Source organism: Lucilia cuprina, chromosome 4, assembly GCF_022045245.1.
Source record: "Lucilia cuprina isolate Lc7/37 chromosome 4, ASM2204524v1, whole genome shotgun sequence".
NCBI classification, from domain to species: Eukaryota; Metazoa; Arthropoda; class Insecta; order Diptera; family Calliphoridae; genus Lucilia; species Lucilia cuprina.
The window spans coordinates 69,407,144-69,429,668 of NC_060952.1; the positions used below are offsets into that span (position 1 = coordinate 69,407,144).

Here is a 22,525-nt window from a genome sequence, read left to right on the forward strand (position 1 = left end):
TGAAAATGATTAGTTTTTGCAATACGAAAACAAAAAAATCAAAAACTTCTACACTTTTACATTTCAACATACCTTAAAAATCTTCCGACCTTTATTTAAAATTGATTTACTAGTACATACATATATTTAAGTTTAACAAAATGTAATACCCATGTAATTATAAGTTCGATAAACTTTTGTCAAAGTAAAAGAAAAATAGAGTTAAATTTCGTAATTTAGCAAGAATTTCCTTAAACCTAACAATGAAAGTGTCGTTATCATTAAAACTGTTATACACAAGATAAGTGACTAACTTACTGGTTCATAATAGATGTAAAACAATAAGTATGATTGAGATAACTAAAGTCAATCAGTTGAAAAAATAAAAAAAATCTTACCTCTTCTTTATGAAAATGAACCCGGTAACAGAATTAAGTTTAAAGTTGTCGGTCTTTTCATATTTTTAACCGTTACATTTTGTTTTTTTTGTGGCAATAATAACCGTGTGATAAGGGTGAGTTTTACTTTCTATTTGTTTTGGTTGTTGCTGCTCTTGTTGTTAATTTCCCTTTGAGGTTGTAGAATTTTGTTGTCGTAGTCTTTTGTACATTTGAAAAAGTTCAAAAACAGTAAAGCGACTCTTAATTCAAAAAGTGTTTAAAAATACACCATCATAATTTGGTGTCACAAGGAACAGCAATGGAATGACATGAATACAATACCACTGTTTGGAAATTTTGTTGGTAGTGGTAGTGATGTTGACGATGACGACAACAATGTCAACTGTATAACGTACCTTTCATAACAAATGAAACAATAAAAACAATAACAACAACATGATGAAAAACAAAAGGCGACAAGATAAAGTGTTGCCGCCAATTCCAACCCATTTCAAAATCAGCAGCACAACTCCTGTTTTATTTCTATTTCTAGATTTTTGTTATTGTTTTTGTAGTTGCTGTACTTTCAATTTTTCATCCTTGTTAAAGTATAAAAATACTAACAAAAATAAATCTAAAATATTAGATTTTTCCCTCTATTTTCATGTATTTTAATAGAAAATTGTATTATTGTGTTTCAGAGGATGTTAGATATTGTATGTTTAATAGGACGTTTGCATCGACAAGAACTAAAGTTTATAAATAATTCAATCTGTTGTAGAAACATTTGTTTAATTTTGGTAAACAGTGTATGTTACAATACCTTGATGTTACTTTTGTCTTCTTGTTGAGATAGTGGATTTCAGATTTCAAAAATTTCTCAAGAAATTGTAAGTTTTACAAAAATGTGATTCGGAATTTTTTTATGAATAGATGTAAAAAGGTTAGTTTAATATAATTATGCGAAAAAACGCGATTTTGAAAAGGTGGTCTTTACGCCCTTATTCGCATCCATGCTTCATATGTATGTATGCAGTATAATTTTCATTTTCAATAAAATGGAATACCAGTAATAAAATTCCGACAAATGAAAACGTAACATGACGTATGATTTATATAAAAAAATAAAAATAATGCTTATACGTCATTTTATTTACTAACTGTATCGAAATAACTTTGAAAACAATAAATTAACCTAAAGTTAAAATTAATCGTTTCTATGTCAATAGACAGTAAATACAGCATTCGATAACAAACCAGCATGAGTTATTGTAAAATGATATCGATAAAAAAACATATAAAAATTAAAACTATATTGCAATTACAAATAAGGATTAAATTTTGTACGAATGAATAATGAAATATTTTTTATATAAATCTTTTTTAGAAAATAAAAAAAAATATTTTTTACATAAATCTGCTTTCTGTCTTGAGCATTAGTTGTAAAAGTGGTTTTTATTAAGACACTTAAGTAAAATGGCAAGAGATTTTAAAACTTGAAACAAATCTAGACACACAATATTAGAAATAAATAAAAATTCTTTAAAGATTTTTAGTACAATGATGTGCAAAATTGTATGTGCATATTTGATTAAAGATGAGACACAAAATCCTAATAGATAAAAAGCAATGCAAAAAGGAACGAAAAAAGAATCTGGGATTTTACTTAATGTGAAAATCTCTCAAACATAGTCTTTGAATGTCTAAGCGTAGCAGTACAATGTACGAAACATTTATCGAAATCATTGAAATGTAATAATCTAAATCACTTAAGATTCAAATTTTCTGCAAAAGCAAAAACCGAATATGCAAATGTATGTGAACGAGTATTCTAAATGGGAAAACGAACGAAAGTAAACTTTTTAATAAAAAATCAAATGTATTAGTTTCAATCGTATCATTAGAAACACACATTGTATACACACGGATTTGTATGGATACAATATGATGGGGATGTACACGTTTCTAATATTCCACTTTACTTACATACTTGCAGCATACCATAACAAGTAACACATACTACATACATGTTGCACACGCTTACACATCTACACAGACACTTCCACAAAGAAAAGCAGTGATTGTCTATTTAATATACCAATATGTTCATTGTAACTTCAAAAAAATAGTACTTCTGAGTCCATTAAACATAGGGAAGCAAAATTGCGATATTCGAGATCATAGAATTTGTTATTAATATTATATAATTCGGCCTAAATCGATTTTTAGTTGATCTAATATCCTATTTTATTTTAATAAAAAATACAGTTATAGATGGTGTATGGCTCCAATAGTCGGACTTAACCTGGTATGATTTCATACTTGTTTCGTTTAAAATTTCTAAAGTAGTATGAGTACATACAAGTGTTTGGATATGAGTGTTCAATTTATTTTGTACCTAGTGTTTCTACAGTTTTGCTCTACATTCATAATACAAATCAACAAATACAAACAATGTCGAAGTCGTCAACACCATCGCCATCATTGTATTAAAAAGGATAAGGCCAACACACGTTCAAACATTCTTTGCAGTTGTTACTATGTACAAAATGTACTTATGTACCAAACACTTTAGATGTATGTATTTGTGTGTTTTATAGGTTTGTACGTGTATATGTTTGTACATTTCCTCATACATAAAGTCAATATTTAGAAAACGAATTCTATCTATCGAATGCTTGTGTGTTCTTTTGTATAGAAAGAATATCATCCATTTAATGAAACGAGTGGGATATCTTTCATTTTTTACGATTTCTAATTTTTTTCGATTTTTTGTGAAACAAGTTTCACATGATGGTATTTTCAATTATGTTGCTTACCTGTAATCCGCTTACAGTACACAGTTCCGGAGGCTTAACTTCGATTTGTGTTCCACTATGTATGACATCGGTACTGCCACTGCTACCAATAATACCAACACTACTGCCATCAGTATTAGAACTGCTGATGCCACCGCTGCTACTGCTGCCTGTAGTGGTTAAATCTTCTGGGGATATTGGCGGACAAAGACTGTGGTCGGTCAGATCTGTAAAAAGCACAAAAATACAGAAAAAATGGTACATGCGTTGGCAATTCAAAACAAAATATATGAAATACTATTGGCACGAATGCAAGACAAACTTCATTGGTATTACATTTATGAAAGTTCATATTCAGTATAAACATACATATGTACATAAATATATACGTTCAAATCAATGAATATTAGATTGAACCAAATCCATAGTTTGTATTTTATTGTTATTATTATATAATTAAAAAAAATTAATGAAGAAATAAAAAAATACATACATACAAATTGAATTACTTTCACTGTATTTCACGTAATAAAATGTTTTGCATTATTTATGCAAAAGTTTTTGCCATAAATCAGTGGATTGTTGATGAAAATCTTTAACATGATATGCCAAAATAAGAGATAGTTTGTAAAACTTTTGCCTATAACTGTAAATATGTTTCATCCTCTTTGATGCTATGGTGTATTCTATATACAGTGCAACTGACCGATTTGCGCAACAGCTTATTTTTTTAAATTACAGTCTTTATAATAGCAACTTTTTTCAAAAAATGGTCGCGATAAAAGAAACTTAAACTTTTTTATGGCAAAAGAAATATTTTTTGGAAGTAAGTTTTTGATTTATTTTATTTTCATTAACTTTATTTTTTTAGTCAGTGTAATTTGATTTGATCAGTGCAACATTTCTCAAATTGCAACAAGCCAGATTTCCTTTCGGTTGCGCAAATCGAGCTCGTATTGTATTAGATTACATCAATGTGTAATGGTTATTTCACAAAAATTATATGTATTTATTTTTAAATAAAACTCATATTTGTTAATTTTTATATAAATTAATTAATTGCAAATAAGCAATTTAAAAATCAAGATGCTCATGATAAGTGTGGATATAGTTCGATAAAATTTTCATCTTATTCCAAAAAATATCTTGTTTTTATTTTCTTCTTTTTGTGAAGTTTACTATTTTTCATATTTATTCCTTATTTAAAATATTATTTTCCATTTCTTACCTCCGGCTCGGCCATACTGTGCCAATTCAATTGAGATACTAGTACCGCGTGGACAACTTAGCGACAGTTGTTCTGAATCACAGCCAGCCCGTTGATAAGTTCTAAGTGTAGCTGCCAATAAAGCTGAAATGAAACGAATGAAATTTGTATTATTTCTACTTGAATAGAGTTAATGGAATTTGTGTTTTAAGCGGAAATGACATCCTACATCGTTTTTGTACAAATATCAGATTTAAAATGAAACAAAGTTATACTAAAACATATTGACTTACATACATACAAGAAACATACATACATAATTTTTCTCTAAAAAAACACCCATTAAACATAAGTAAGCGCATTTTACAATCAATAGTTTTTATGTTTTACAATTGTTTAGTTTTGAACATAAAATTGTACGGATGATGATACTCTGTAACACATTTAAACAACCAACCAAAATAACACTTAAACAAAATATGTACAATTCAAAAAGTAACAAGTAATAGCATTATATTCGACTTTACTTAATCTTATTTACCTAACTTTCAAATTTTGCAAACTTTCTATTTTAATATAAGCATCAGGGGCTTGGGTTATTAATGGTCCTTACTCTTTAAAAGGGTAACTATGGACTGATTCTTAGGAAATTTTTATATTCGTGTTTTTAACAGATACATACGGACAGACATAAATATACAAGATTTATATATGTTTTACAAACGTAATGATACATAAAAAAAGTTAAAAAAAACACATACTAACTGTGAATGTCCCATCTGTTTAAGGGTTCTTCGTAAGTCTCATATAGTAACATACTTAATGGTATTCTGTGTATTGATGTAGAAATAACCAACTGTTTAAAATGAGAACTTTACAATGTATAAACATTGCTAAATGCACACTGGTAGTATATATTTTTATGTATCATTGATTTTGTTTCAGTTTTATTTTTTATAAAGCTGATACTTCCGAATTAATTTTCAATATTTAATATAGATATTTATTTTCTGAGAGAAAATTTATATATACATACATGTGTATATTCCTGTTCCTTTTTTATAAAAACATATTTACTGTTCGTAATTTATAAGAACAGTAAACAATATAAATATTTGCTAGCAAGCCAACGGCGACTTCGAAAAAATCTAAGTTCATTTTTAAATTTTACAAGCTATAAATTGCCAAAATTTACTGTATGTTTAGTTTTTTTCGATGTAACAAATTCTGTTTGTAGCATTTCAATCAACATTTGAACAAATATTTTCGCTTTATTTATTTCGTTTGTTGTTAGGGGGCAGTTTAAATAAAATTATATAAAAACCAAAATTAAATACTTGTTTATGTTGAAACTAGTGTTGTCATATACAAAAATTTTACTTATTTGTAAATTTTTGGAAAAATTGGATGATTTTAAATCGCTATTATATTAATATATATGTTTAAAAATGTTTATCTAGGTGGATTTGTTAGTTACTCTTTACCAGTTCCTGTAGGCAAAATATACTAAATATATTTGTTCAATTCACAATCAAGTTGTATATTGTATCTACTAAAGTGTAATAACAGCGATTTGTAGCAAGTCATAAGTTTATGTTCACAATAAAAAAACAATCATAACAAACAATGTCAAAAGTAGAAAAAACCATATAATATTAAACTAATTAAACGAGCAAAATAAACCAAATTCATTTCTTTTTATTTAAAATTATATTATTTTTATTATTCCACAGAAATGTTTGTTTCGTTTTGGTAAACAGCTGTTTGTTTGTAATTTCTGTGTTACCACTTATTCGTTTTTTATACCAAAATCAATTGAATTTTTTATTTATTTGCTGAAATAAACAATTGACAACACTGAATTTTCTTACGACATTTGAAAAACATATGAAAAATTGTCGTAAGAGTTGTATAGAACTTTTGCATAGAAAATACCAACAACATTGTTATGACTATTGTAGCAGCTGCTGACATACAACGCATACAACGCTACAACATCGATTGTGAATTGAACAATTATATTTGAAAATTTAAATATATTTAGTTTACAGGGGTTGTTTCATATAAATTACTTCGCTTATTAACATTTAACTCTTTGGACTTGTTAAATAATTTTACACTTTATAGCAGTCTTGTTGTCAATGTTCAACCTTATAGAAAGTGAGCGATAAGTATTTTTAAGTGAAATACTTATTTTGTTTTTTAAGTAAATAACGTTTTCTTTAAACTTCAAGCAAATAATTTCTTAATCATGATTAGAATTGAAATGCCTTATTGTTGGTAAACCTTCTAAATTTAAATCTCATGACATGAAAAGAATGTATTTCTTTTATGTTCTTTTATCTTAAACATCCTGTTGGTTTCAATCAGTGGTACGCATTATGCATCCTTCCGTAGCATACAGCTTTGTGTGACAAAGTGAACAGAATCCCTAACGAAAGAAATATATACATATAATATACGCATTATATATTTAAAAGTAAAAAAAATAACATTATTTTTTTCTTAATAATACTATGTTATGAAATTTAATCTTTAAAATTGGCAAAAAAAAAAACTTTTTTTCGTTTTCAGAAAGTGAAAAAAGGATATCTTGGAAATTATTTAATTAATATAAAGCTTGGTGTCTACAATTTTTATTTGCTTTATATATCTTTCTATTCAGAAATGTAAAGTTGATTATTGAATTTTTATTCTAATTAAAAATATTAAGTTGAAAAAGATTTTTAGGAATCACATGCTTAAACAGTATTTCCCATTTTAGTCTTTTCATTCGTTCATATTTATCATTGTCAGAAAAAGACGCTGACTTTGTAAAATATTTTTCCATGGTTTGGTATCGCTTTGTATCAAAGTAATGAGATGTAAAGAAAAATTGAGTTGCATTTTATGAATATAATAAATAGAAACCATGTTTTACAAAAGAATCAAGCTTTACAAGAAGACAGACATTAAAAATATTTTTATTTTTTCAATGTATATAAGTGGATAAAATATTTGATGGCCTTCAAAGCTCTTTTGAAGGAATATGAAAATTTAGTTTAAACTATGTATGTAAATATTAAAAAATTTTCAATTTAAATTTTTTTGACAACATGTATTTCGCAATAAAGGAACGACCGGTTTGTTTTACTTTTTTATACAGTATACCATATCAAATGTAATTCGAATGTCCGTTCACCGAAGGACGTTTCTAATATTAATAAACAGGTAACAGTGCTATATTCGCCTGTGCCGAATCTTATGTACCCTTTACCATGATGTGTAAAAAAACCATTCAAAAAAGTCGCCTTTTATAGGTTATCACTTATTTCGTTCCCTACATGCTTAATTTCATGTTTCTAGATTCAAAGTTAGAAAAAATTTATAAAGTAATCAGGACTCTGCATACCTTATTTCATGTTTCTAGTTTCAATATTATAGAAAATTCGAAAAGTACCTTTTGAATAACGAAAAAGTTACAAGAAGTTCCCTCTTATGGGTTCTCACTTAATACGGGCTCTACATACTTTATTTCACGTTTCTACGCAGAAAAAACATGGTTGGTTAAAATTATGATTTTGGTTAAAATTATGATTGTAGTCTAAAGATATTATGGTTATTGTAACAATTTTAAAATATTATATTATGCTTAAAACTAGCTTATATATTTTATCATAATATTTTTTTATTTTCCATAATATTGTTTGTCATACTTGACTATAATGGTTATTGTAAGTTTTAATATTTATTAGTAACATAATATGTTTTCATCGTTACCATTACATAGTTATTGAAAAAATAATTATTTGTCAGTGAATCATACTCAAACACAGTAACAACAATATTGTATAAATAGAATTAAAATAACAATTATATGTTTTTGATAACAATATATTGTTACCATAGTTTAATGTATAGTAAAGGGCGCAGTACCCATGTCGAGCTATATTTTTTCGCTGAGTGTATTTTCAATAGGCGCTTTTTTTGAATTGTATAATCTTCCTTTATTTACATCTTTACTTACTAAATATTTACAAATGAGATCTTATCTTTATATAGATATTACAACAAATAATGAATTGACTAGTGATATTTACAATATTTTTTTTTTAACTTTATAATCTTTTCTAAGGTAAAATGGGAAAAACCTTTATATGATTTTAAATGAATTCAAATATGAAGAAAAATTATATAGGTTTAAAGTGGTGCTATTAGTTGTAATAGCACCGTATAAACATATCATTTTCGGTTTGGTGATTTGCATTTAACTTTGTATAATTTCTACACATTCTCTTATCATGGGATAAGAAGAACTTTCAATTTTTTCATAAAACTTGTTTTTAATTCTTTTTATATAATCAATAATTCTTTCGTAACCGGTTTCTTCGTGGATAAGGTGTGTTGGGTATCTCCAGTGTTTGTTATATATCATTTTGAGACATTTGTTTTGAATAACTTGCAAACGATTCAAGTGACAGTTAGCTACAGTACTCCATACAGGACATGCATATGTTAATATGGGTCTTATAACACTTTTAAATAGAAGATTCTTATTTTTCATGTTCAGACATGAACATTTATTTAGCAATGGCCATAGGGCTCTAAAAGCTTTAGTTGCTTTTATGCAGATTTCATTGATATGCCGTTTGAATATAAGTTTTTTGTCCAACGTAACCCCCAAATATTTTACATCGTTTTGTATATTTATAGCATTATTTCCTATTAACAAGGGACGCCGGGCCAATCTTTTAGGGGATTTGTTGAATGGAAAATTTATAGCCTGAGTCTTAATTGGGTTTGTTTTGATTTTCCATTTGTTAAAATATTTGTTGCAACTTACAAGTCCTTTTTCCATTTTCTTTAAGAGAGCACCGGTACTCTTGCTTGAAGTAATTAAAGCGGTATCATCTGCGTAATATGCAGTTTGCATGTACTTCGGAACTTTAAAGTCGGATGTATATATTGAATATAGGAGTGGTGGCAAAACAGATCCTTGTGGCAGCCCAGTGGAAATATGTTTGTCAGATGAGGTCGCATTTTTAATTGAAACTTTGAAAATTCTATCGTCCATAAAATCAGCAATAAGTTTACTAAGATATTTCGGGATATTAGTAAGTAAAAGTTTATATAAAAGGCCGTTATGCCAAACAGTATCAAACGCCTTTTCTACATCTAGCAGGATAAGGCCCGTTGATTTTTTGCTGTTCTTATTAGCAATTATTTTATTTTTTATCCTTTTTATTTGGTGAGTAGTGCTATGATCTTTTCTGAACCCAAATTGTTCTTTAGCAACAATGCAATTTGAATTTACAAATTCACTTAGGCGTAAATGATGTAAAATTTTTTCCAATATTTTACCTAGATTGCTTAGCAAGCTAATAGGTCTGTAGCTGGTAGGGCTGTTTTTAGGTTTATTTGGTTTGTTTATAGCTATAACCTTAGGATTTTTAATTTTTTTTGGGAAATAATTAAGTTTAATGCAACTGTTGAAGAGAATAACTAACAAATTCAACGCTTTAATTGGCAGGTTCTTTAAAAGTATATTAGTGATATTGTCAAACCCAGGTGATTTGGAGGCTTTTAAAGATGACGCAACACTTGTTATTTCTCCAAGATTTGTAAAAATGGCGGAATCAGAAGATGGGTCCTCCTTCCTAAAATCATTAACTCTTGCGTTAATGAATTTATCCATTGAATGTTTGTAGCTTGAGGTAAGATTATTTGCTTGGACAAATGTATTTGCTAAAATTTCAGCTTTCTCCTTATCATCTGTTATTTTGGTATTTCCATAGTTGATATATGGAATTTGGTGTTTACCTTTTTCTCGCAGACTTCTGCTAATTCTCCAGAAAGTCGTATCTCCTGGTTTTAAATTAGATAGTAATTGACACCATTTATTATTGCGTTCTGCTTTGATGTTTTTATCTATCATTTTAGTAAGAAGGTATATTGATTATAAAATTGTTTCTCAACTGCATTTGAAGTTCTTATACGTTTTCTTTTGTAACTTCTTCTTAGTTTTATATATTTACAGATATTCTCAGGCAATTCAAAATAGTTTCGTTGAGTAACTTTGGGAGTTGATGCATTTCTTGCTTCTAAAATAATGTTGGTTAATTTGTTAATTTCATTATCAATTGTTTGCTTTGAATTGTATTCATCTATATTGAATACTATATGATTGTCTACAAAATTCTTAAAAATGTTCCAGTTCGTTAGTCTATGATCATAGTAACTGATATCAGCAATTGATGCCTTCGATCGTTTTATGGTGCAAATAATGGGACGATGATCTGAAGGAATTTCGTAACCCAACGTTCTTACTTCTATATTTAGTGCTGAATTACTAACTACCATATCGACCGTAGAGTGTTGCCTATTACGTTGATGTGGGTATAATGTAGGACTATTTGGGTAGTATACGAAAAAGTTACAAGTTTGTTGTATGTTGTTGAGTATGACACCTGCTGTGTTACTTGTAGCACAATTCCAGGCGGAATGTTTAGCATTTAGGTCTCCTAAAACTATGTATTCTTTGGCTGAAGGTGTAAGTTTATGAATATCATTAGAGAAATTATTGTTATAACGAGGCGAGTATGCAGAAGTTATTACAATCGGTCTATTATTTATTGTTATTTCTATAGATATATTTTCAATAGATCTAGTGTTAAATGTGAAGCAGTTTTTATGTTTTATAGATTTATGAACCAGTAAAGCGACGCCTCCTCCTCTTCCATCTGACCTGTCGTTTCTGTAGAAAAAGTAATTTTTTAAAAAGGGTTTGATGCCTTCCGTTAAAAATGTTTCGTTTAATGAAGCAATTTTTATATTTTCTCTTTCGAGCAATATTTCTAGTTGTTTTAATTTAAAAAAGTATGAAATTCCATTAACATTCAAATGAAGCATTTTAAATTCGTTTGAATTAGTGTAAGCCATGAGCATACTTTACCATAGACATAACAACTTTAATTTGTTGCACTTTTGATGTACATCTTTGTAAATCTTCCATAGCAGTTGTAAAGATATCGAAAAGTTCATCGACGCTAAACAGATCAGAATTATTTTTCAGCTGGTTTGCGTATGAAACGTTGGCATTCATTATATTATTATTGTTGCGGCTTGTTGTATTGCCTAAATTGGGAAATTCCACACCGTTGAATTGGAATGTACTTAGATTTTGCTGTACTCTGTTATTATTATGAGATTTAGTTGTTACTCTTGCCCTCGTCTCCAGATAAAGAGAACGTAGTGGACAATTTATGTCGTTTGCTGCATGATCAGTTCTCTCTTTTCCATGTTTTTTACAATTAAAACAAGTAAAAACAGCTGGTCGCTTTTCATTTGTATTAAATGGACAAACATTTGTATGATGGTTTTCTGAGCATATCATGCAAGCGGCACCTCGATGACAATGCTCTCCACCATGACCATACATTAGACAGTTCCAACATTGTGTTGGTCTATCATTTTTTTTCGGTCTGTATTTTTTCCATGTAATAATTACGTTAGCTATAGTTCTCACATTTTTTAAAGAACTTGGATTAAAGTTTTTTCGAATAAATTGTATCTTATACACTGCATTATTTTCCGAGCTAAATTTGGTAATAATTTCAGTTACAGCAGATGGTGACAAGTTTTAGCTCTCCAATTCGGTTTTGATATCGTCTGCTTTGATACGAGGTAAGCCATGCAAGAAGGTGGTGTATAACCTATTATCTTTCGAATTATACGAATGGAACTCAGTTTGGTTTTCCTTTAGTGTTTGCATACAGCTTTTATATACTGCCTGGTTTGGAGTGAATACTTTGGTACCAATGGAAGTACGCTTAAAAGAGCATTCCTTACCTAATAAATTTTGGATTTCAGAAAATGATACATTGACTTCCACTACAATAGGTGGTGGCTTACGTTCCTTTACTTCATTTATATTTGTTGCTGGAGCTACATCCATATCATTTTGACCCCCCAAGATACTAAACCTATTTCCCGACGAAGATGGGATATTTGGATAAACATGCCTTGGTTGTTTAGTTGACTTTATCTTAGCATTACGCTTTTTATTCCTAGATTTGTTGGCCCCTGGGGCCATTTTAGGTGGTGTGTTATTAGTTTCTGTTTAACAAATTGACTATCACGTGTGAGTTCAATAAGAACGTGTGTAGGCAATTACAAAAACAATAGTTAACTTTATTTTTAATATGTATAAAGATTTGCTGTGCGCTTATGTTGCTGAGACTACCGTTCGTTATGACTATCAGATGTGAACTGACTTTCAATAGGCGCTGCGAATTATGGTCCCAGGTAAAATGGCCCCAAAATATAAAAGCATAATATAATTATATATTTTATCAGTGTGTCCCTTTCTTCAATTCTTTACAAATTTCCAAGTACAGTTCTGTTTTAAAAGTGATAAAATGTCTATGAACATTATACACAAAAATTGTCATAACGTCCATGGACACTATGAAGCTTTTTGATGTGTCATAACGTCAATGACACACGTCAATTTTTGTTGTATTTTCATAAAATGTTTGTTAATTTTGAACATTTTATGAAAATACAACAAATATCATTACATAAAATATTTTTTTATAAAATCGCGCGATGTAATAAAAAAATTTAAAAAAGTAATCCGGGCTCTACATACTTCATTTAACGTTTCTAACCAATAACAACATATTAGTGCTGCTCTCGGTATGCTACGAAGTACAATAACAAAATTTTACGTATAATTATGAATCTAAGCATGAATAAAAATCAAAATTTTTAATGAAATTGTCAGAGTCGATTATATCTCTGTTTTTTATGCTCTGATTTTGCTGATTTTAAATAGCGAACTTCTCGAATGCAGATTTGGATCTAGCTGATATCTCGCATACATACATACATACAATTCTCGTCATTAACTTAAATTTTTAGAAAATTATTACGAAAAAAGTAAAAACAGAAATTACAAGTAAAAATTTTATATAAAAACAACAAATAATGCAATTGTATAATTTAGGTATTTAAAAATTGTTTTGTCATCTTTATTTAATTTACATTTAAATTGTGATTTTTTTGGGTTTCTTTATCGTTAGCTTAAGTGAAAAAATTCATTACCAAAAGCTGATGCGTCTTGGTAAGTGAATTTTAATCAAATAATAAAACCTTCGCTTATGTGACTACAAAATTCTTTTGATTATTGGCTACTTTTACTTTCATCTCACAAATTCATATACTGTTGTTTTGTTTTTCATCTGACGATATGCTTTTGAATGAAATTTTGTTAGTGAACCCATAAATCGTAGGATGACATGCCACATGCTAGCCGAATGAATATATATATATACGAAACTGAAATATGTTGTAAATGTCAATAAATTTGAATGCAATAAATGTTGATGATGATATTGATGTTGGTTGATATTTATGCGATAAAATAATAAATATTGCAACAATATCAATACAATGGAGCACAATTACAATAGAACTGTTATTTTTTTAGTTTTTATTTTTTTGTTTTTATATACTTTTTTATGTTTTTTTAACAATCAAAAACTATATTGTTATATTTAATGTAAATGGTTATGTGTGATCTTCCCAGCAGTTTTGAGAAAAAATTACGTTCTTAACAGTTTTTGTATACATTTTTTTATAATCTTCATCGCATTAGCGGTGATAGGGGTTTACATAAGTTTGTCATTCCGTGTGTAGCACAAATAAATATTAATCTGAGACAAAGTATATATAGATACAAATATATGTATACTGGATTCTTATGAAATAGTAAGTTGATTTAGCTATGTCCATTTGTCCTTACATCTATCTGTTCATCATGAACACGATCAAGTTAAAACTATCTGCACATGATTAAAACATTTAAATTATTAATGACATACTCACAATTTTAAATGAATACTTGGCTGTTAACAATGAGTTAAGCATTTACAAAAATATATCACTTTATTGTCTCATTTGGACATAAATAAAATGTCACAAATTTTTATGCGTAATATTTTATTGATTATTTAAGAATTATAAACACTCTAACCATAATTATAATATAAAAAGCTAAAAGAAACAGATTCAATTAAAAACTTTATCAAATTTGTAAACTTAAAAAATATAAAAATACGTTTCAATATAAATAAAAGAAATTCTGTGCATCTGTTTAGCGTAAATTGACTTTCGTTATGAAAGGCACCTCGAACTGCAGAAGTCTTTTGTTATGAAAATTTATACATATTTTTTGATTTTGTATATGTTGAATTATATACACATTGAATAGTATATTTTTATATATGTAGTAGTTTATAGTGTAGATTTGTATTTTGTTACAATTGATTCCTCTTGTATATAAATGAGTACACATGTGGACTTGAAAATATGTGCGAAAACAGAAGTAATTTTGGGCAACATTATGTGGAATACATACATATGTAACAACGTATATTTTGAGAAGATTATTAAAACAAGTCTACCTTGTAATATACATATATATCGACTTCATTTTATATAATTAATCTAATAACGTTTTATTTAAACGTTATTAGACTACGTAACGTAGCCATCTATTACAGTGACATCACTATTTAAAAGCGTCAAAAATGTATGTATTGTATGAAACTTGTGTAAGGTCTCCTTATCACTATAAAAACTGGCAAAAATTTAAATAACCGTTTTAAAATAATGACTCAAAGTTATTTTGTGTAAGTATATGTTAGAATTAAACCATCTACTAACTAGAATATTAAACCATAATATTTCTTTAAAACGATATTTATGAGTTTTATAATTACAAATTATAAAATAAACTCAAAAAATTGAGTTTCAATCAAAAGAAAATAGCAAAAACTATAATTAAAAATATACATTTTGTAGTTTTAGGTCTCCATAGTTTGTACTGATTAATAGTTTTTACTGTTTATTTGTATCAAAATTATGTTAATTATTTTGCCATCAGCTGTTTGCACTTTTGCCTTTCTTGCTCAAGTTTAAACTTTAAACCACCTCCATTGAGTGCTTAAAGTATCAAACAATTAACTAACTGAGTACTCAAAAACAAATTTCAAGATTCATTTGCATTTAGTCGCTAATCCATCACCTACACTGAAAATAATTCTTGCCTAATATACACGAAAAATTTTGTACATTGCATGAAATGCTTCGTGGTTTCGCATCACGAAATTTTTGCGTAATATGTACGAAATTGTAATTTTAGATTCTATTTATTTTAGATTTTTTTTAACTTATATATAAATTTTAGTTCATTTAAAAAAATGTATTATAACTTTAAGAAAACTAATAATTATTAACAAATGTTCACCTTTTAAACCTTATGATAATAAGGCAGCTAATTTCCTATCAATTATAATTTGTAACAAAATAATTTTATTTTGTAAAATTGAAAATAATTCTTGTATATAACAAAATAATTTTGTTACAAAAAAATCGTTACTTTCGTTAAATAATACATGCCTTAACGAAATTATTTTTGTTAAATACAACAAATTTTCGTACTTTTGTAAAATAGGAGAAGGGGTTGATTAAATAATACTACGTTATATACACAAAATTTTTGTATATATTACGAAAAAGTACTTACGAAATTTTTTCGTTATTCAGTTAAGCATGGATTATTTTCAGTGTAAAGATTCTCCATGAAAAATACATTTCTTATTAAAAAATAAAATAAATAAGTATGTTAATTATTAGGTTATATTGTTTAAATTCTTTTAATTTGAATAAATAATGATGTACACCTTGTTTTCTGTTCACATGTTTTTATGTTTATTTATATGTATGTCAGTTTTCAATGATATATTTATTAGTCAAAAGATAAATACATTTATTCATGCATGCAGTCATGCATGCATGTAAATGAACATCAATTCATGTGTGTGCATTTCGGTGTATTTTTCTTTACAAATACGTGTGTCATTCATGTGAGTGTGATGAAGGTATATGTAATTACATATATTTTTGCGGTTGAATTTGCTTTTCGTTATATATTTTAATAACATTTTTATATGTTCATATATTTTTGTTTCTGTTTTATTTTGTTTATAGAACAATAGTAATAAATAATTCTATTAAAACAGAAACGCATAACAAAAAATTTAAAAATGAAAACAATGAAAATAAACCAAAATAAAAAAAAAATACATCTGATAACAAATATGTTTGTTCTTACACATACATACATATGTATATATAAATTAGAAGAGCCCAAAAATGCCAAATAAATTTAATAAAAAATACAGGTTTATGCAAAATGTTCTCGTACGTATATTTGTGTAGATCAGTAAGGTCGGGACTGATATGCGTTCCATTTTATAGAAAATGTTTGTGAATAAAAACCTTATATACAGATCTATGAAATTGCTACCTTCTAGTTTTCTGAAACTTAGTTTCTTTGACGTTATTCCTAAAAGTGTATATCTAAGGTATTTTGATCTAATTTTGGTGAAAGAGTGGAAATAATGCTATACATTCGTTAGGGTTACCCCATAGGATTTCCTACACGGGTTCCTGTTAAACGCTCATGCTAAAATGTTGCACCAGTGTGTTTTCGACACTAGCAAACGGAATGACACTTACCAACAATAATCCTTATTTTTTGGACACTTATGGTATACGTAAATCCTCGCATGAATCAAGTATAAAACAATAGAATATTTTTAAAAAAGATCTTCTAATACTATATTTAGTAATTTTGCTATTTCTTTGATGTTATCTTATTTATGTTCTTAACTTAAGTAGGCGCTATTGTGTTTAATTGCTGTTGTTTAATCAAATAAATCTTTGATCTGCTACTCGGGGAAATGTGATTTGAGTACATAATGATGCCAAAATTTGTGAAGGAGAGATTGAGGCTATAAGATATAAATTCTAAATGTAAAATAAAATATACAAGCATTGAGGCTATAAGATATAAATTCTAAATGTAAAATAAAATATACAAGCACATTTCTCTAGTACTGGATCTATCAAATCTCTGACCATTGCTTCTCCGTTGTTTAACATGCCAGATGTAAAATCATTACTCAATAAAGGCTATGCAAATGTATGGCCTTTGTTGAGTCGGCAACAGCACATAGAGACGTTATTCTGTAGACCAAAGTACGAATCTATCACTCCTTCTTCTGACCACACTCTGTTAAATCGGGAAAGAACAGAGTTTTCTATAAAGATAACTGGATAAGGTAGGAAAATTTAATGGTATTTGTATAAGATAAAATCATCATTCAACCCTTCAAACTTTTCATTTATCCGACACACTCATAAGAGAACAACTTCTCTTTAGTACGACGAACTAGTTCGACAACGGTCATATCAACAGCCACTAAGTACTACCACTATTGAATTTTCAATCCACTAGCAATGTTAGCTTGAATTCAATATGGAAATGTCATTGCGAGTGGCCGATTGACATCTTATACATTTTTTGTTAATATCACTAGTTCAAATTCTCTTACAAAAAAGAAAAAATAAAATGAAAAAATTAGTTTTGAAACTGGGGTTGAACTTAGTGTCTATCGATTTGTAGTTAGAAGCTCTCAGCAATGATCTCTTGTTAGAAAATCTCTAATTGTTATGTTTATGTTGAGCATGTAATTTGTGTATCATTTTTTGTTTTTTTTTTTCTTTTGTCATTAAATATCTTCAGGATAGAAATCTTCAACAATTCCGTCAGACATGCTTTCGAAATGTTTCCTATTTAAATAAGTAAAATCGGTTAATAAATAATAGAGATATAATAAAAAATCTGAGATAACTCTGAAAATTTAATTGAGATTTTTCGATTTTTTTTCATATAACGGAAGATACTGTTTTAAGATATATTTAACTGATTTAGTTGTTGTTAAAAAAAAACTAAAAATATGAACTTTAAGAAAGGATCATGTTCAAAATTCCAGTATTGTTCAAAATTATTTGCAATTATCCTATAGTATACTTCTTGCTGTTTACATACATATGTATTTATCGCTCTTTTAGTAATCCATAATTATTTCTTTACTAAAGCCGTTTTTCTCGAAAGGACCCTTTCTGTTCAAAAATGTATTTTTATCAACTGATCCTGATTCAATTTTTTAAAGTGATTTTGCCTCACGCAGAAGCCAAAATTCAGTCTTTTAATTAATGAAGGTCCGACTATTATCATCAGTGTTAGTAAAAAACTACAAACTAAAACAAGTATGTATGTATAGTCGGGCGTAGCCGACCACATGATACCCTACACCAGTTAGTATGTATGTTAAAAATGGGGATTATTTAAAAAAATAAAGCATTCGGTTTTTTTTAACTTTATTTCGGAATATTTTTACTTTTTTTGGCAAAAAAAAAAGATTTTTTTAAGAGGGCTCAAAGGGGAGTAGGGCAAAATATGGCCCTATTCTTAAAAATGTTGGTAGGGGGAGTTAAGTCTTACTCAATATTATTTATGTAGAATTTAAAAGTGTTATTAGTGTTTGTAAGTGAATTTTGACCTTTAAGTTATTTTCTGAAGTGGAGTTTGTATGGGGGATAGGGTCAAATGAAACCCTATCATTACAAAAATTGGTAGTGTCATTTAAAGTTCTATAAAACTAAGTTTTGTCGACTTTTGTTAACATAATAGAGCATTTAAATTAATTATAAGCCAAAAGGCCCTATTTGGGGGGTACGGTTGTATGGGGCCTAGTCGAAATAATGGACCGATTTTAACCATTTTCAATAGGCTTCGTCCTTGGGCCAAGAGAAGCGTGTGGGCCAAATTTCATCCAATTATCTTGTACCTTGCGCACAAGGTTTACATAGACAGCCAGCCAGCCAGACGGACGGACATAGCTTAATCGACTCAGAAAATTATTCTAAGCCGATTGGTATACTTTAAGGTGGGTATAGGATGAATATTTTTGTATGTTACAAATATAAGCACAAACCCAATATACCCTACCCACTAAAGTGGTGTAGGGTATAGAAAACGTGGACCGATATTACCAATATTGAATATTTTTATAAACCTTACTTATACGGACATTATAAGATCGTCTTAGAATTTAATAAGAACCCAGAATTTGTGTTACAAAAGAAATGACAATATTATACTCCAATCTTTTTCGATGGTGGATACAAAACGATTATAAAAGATCATGTAATTTTTAGAGTATTTTTAAAGTTAAAAAAATCTTAAATAGATATTTGAATTTACTCGAATTGTCGCTAAAACTCCTTTAACGATTACAAATTTTTTTTTTTAAATCAATAAAAGTTTGCTCTTTGATAAAAATCATTCAATATTAAAAAATGAGAAAGAATACCTGTTGTTTATTAAACACGTCTTTGGCTGTTGTTTACATTTGAGTCCAATCATTTTAAGAATTTTTAAGTTGTGGAGGTAAAAAAGTTTCTATCCATGCCATGTATGGCAGATGGTACTAAATATACTGTACGTATTTGTGTTAATTTTTCTGTATAACTAAAGCACGTTTTGCTACTATTTGTCATATTGCTACTGCTTTCTTCTGTTTTCTTGTTTTTTCAAACTATGTACATATTTTATTATTGGAAAAAATATAAATGTATTACCTTTTGTACTCGTATACTATAGAATTTTGTTGACTGTGGCATTAATATGCATGAATATAGTACGTAGTTCATACACAAAAAAAGATATATATATATATATAAAAATTTTCAGTTCATTTTTTCATTTGTGTCACTGCTATTTCATTATTAAATCGTAATACGAAAAAGTCAAATGAAAAAGGTGTACGAATATTAAATATAGACTTGGAACAGGTAAAAAAGTTGTTTTAGTACTATAGAATTTTTTTCAATTTAATACCATCAAGAACAACCCGTTGAAATCAAGTCTATTAACTTTCCCACATTGTTCATACTGATTTGAATCCGCATTTTTATTTATAAATGAATGAATCTATGGCTGTATGTGCTTTGTATTTATGTGCAAACTGTGCAAATTTGTTTACAAAAAAATCATTTTCAGTATTTTTGCCAACCAATGGTAAAAAAGATACAGATACATAGTAAATATGTATAGTAAAAATATCTTGATTATAATTTTTACGCAAATCTTTTAAAGCATTTTAATCTCAATGACACATTCACAATTGTAAATATACTTACATACAAAATTTAATTTTGAAATTGTAACAATTTTAATAAGAAATGTAAAATGATTTTTTTTAAATATTTCAAAACAATTATGTTTTGGTTCAACAATTTTAAGCTAAAATTTATTTTTCAATACAATTATGTAAACGTTTTTTTGTACGTGCAGTTATTTTTCCTGCAATTTTCAAATATCTTTGAAGATTGATGTGAACATTTTCTTAATATTTTAATTTAACAAAAGTCGTCACACTTGTTGAATGTCATTTCTTTATTTTATTAGTACGTGACTTTATCCGTGGTACTAAAATAATATGTCAAAGACAAGAACATTAGTTAGTATATGTGTAAAAATATCATAATATTTCGAAGGATTATTCCAAGTCTGACCTGGTTATTTTCCTCTACTAAAATATTAGTATTATTTTTGTTAGTTAAAAAATAAATATAATCATTTGATCTGCTCTTAATGAATAGGTCATATACCCAACAGAAAAAGAACTTCCAAAGAAGCGAAAACGAAGTAGAATTTACTTCATAGAAGTACTGAAAAAGACCTGAAGTAGTGATGATTTTAACACAGGCTTGTCATAGGAGGGATGAACTTTTTTTATTATCCAAATTCTTACAAAAAAGTAAGAACAAAAAAAATATATTCAGCATAGAAAAATAGAAATTTATTAACTTTTGGATACGTTTTGGTTGCGAAATTTTCTTATGTGTTTATATATAAACTTATGTTTAATTATTTTATACCTTGATTGAAAAATTTTCAGTAAAAAAATGTTTTTCGACAAAAAGGATCAATAAAAATTCCTAATCAATTTTGCAGAATATGAAATTTTTATTCGTCACTTGAACTTTGCCTTACTCCTAAATTCATTATTTTTGTGTCGGTAGCACCTTTTATCGTCCAATCTCGTTAATATAAAATAAATGTATGTATTTTTAATTTACTGCGCTGTGTTTAATATTTCAGTCCCATTAAATATTAATGAGTACACAGACAAATTGTAATGCAACTGACAATCTAAATAAATTAAAAAAATATATATTAAAAAAACACATGATAATTTAAAGGGAATCTGTAATTTACCACCTTGAACTATAAAATGGTAGAGTAATCAATTTCAATTTATTTTGTATACCAACAAATTTAAACACACACATTAAAGTATTTATTGAATCCATTAGGGCGGATTCATAGTCATTGATGATTTAATGACTTAATGCATTTTCAAACTTGAATATAAAAGACTTTTTGAAAATCTTGAACAAAATTTTATTTTCTGTACTTGAAGATTGTGGAAAAATATTCAAAGTATTAATAAAACACAAACTTTACAGCTAATGTTTTAAAAAAACCTTCTTCAAAAAAAGCAATATAAATCTAAATCTTTAAAAGTGATATTAATATGTTAAGAGTGTATTGATGTTTATGCTTTTAATTTTCCAACTTTCTGGTTAGGCTATAAATACTTCAAAAGTAGATATTACTTTGTAAAAAAGTACGCAATTCCTAAGGATAAATTATTTACCAAAATAAGTTCGGGTTTGTTTCGATTTGTTTTAGTCACACACAAAATTGTTCTCCATTTCTGCCTTTTGTAAATTATCTGCTTAAAATTGTGTACCATTCTAATGTAATATATATAGACTTTAGAAATGTTCATGAGGGTTTAAAAAGATGTAAATCTTTACTGACAAACATAGAAACATGTATCTACTAACATAGATATAAAAGCACAAATATCCCAGCAGTTATAAAGATTCAATGTATTATTTTATATGGTATAATTTCCTGAGCCGATTATTTAACTTTAAAAACTTTTTTTCAAAGAACAAGTCTATAAAATTTGCTTTAAATCGGGCTTTTTAAATCTTATGCTTAAATATACCTAAATGTATTTACTAGGTCTCAAATAAATTTTGTTTGAGTGAAAATAACACTGCCGGTTTTCATAATCCGTAATTAAACATATCACTCAAAGAAAATCCATTCTGGACTTTAACCACCATAGTTGATATATAAATATTAGTATCGCTGTAAAAATTCATTCACCAAAAGACTATTTACAAAA

At 27.7% G+C, this 22,525-nt stretch overlaps 1 protein-coding gene across 5 annotated transcripts in view; it reads right to left on the bottom strand.

The window, feature by feature from the left end:
- Window positions 1-3,130: 3,130 nt before the first annotated feature.
- Window positions 3,131-22,525, bottom strand: part of LOC111690468 (protein eva-1-like) — a 73,250-nt gene continuing 53,855 nt past the window's right edge. For all 5 annotated transcript variants that reach the window (XM_046950032.1, XM_046950033.1, XM_046950031.1 and 2 more), the window contains 2 exons: window positions 4,386-4,508; window positions 3,131-3,384 (listed from right to left, as the gene is read on the bottom strand). In XM_046950032.1, coding sequence (XP_046805988.1) covers window positions 3,146-3,384; window positions 4,386-4,508 — 362 coding nt within the window. In that variant the 3' untranslated portion in view covers window positions 3,131-3,145. The remainder of the gene's footprint in view (window positions 3,385-4,385; window positions 4,509-22,525) is intronic.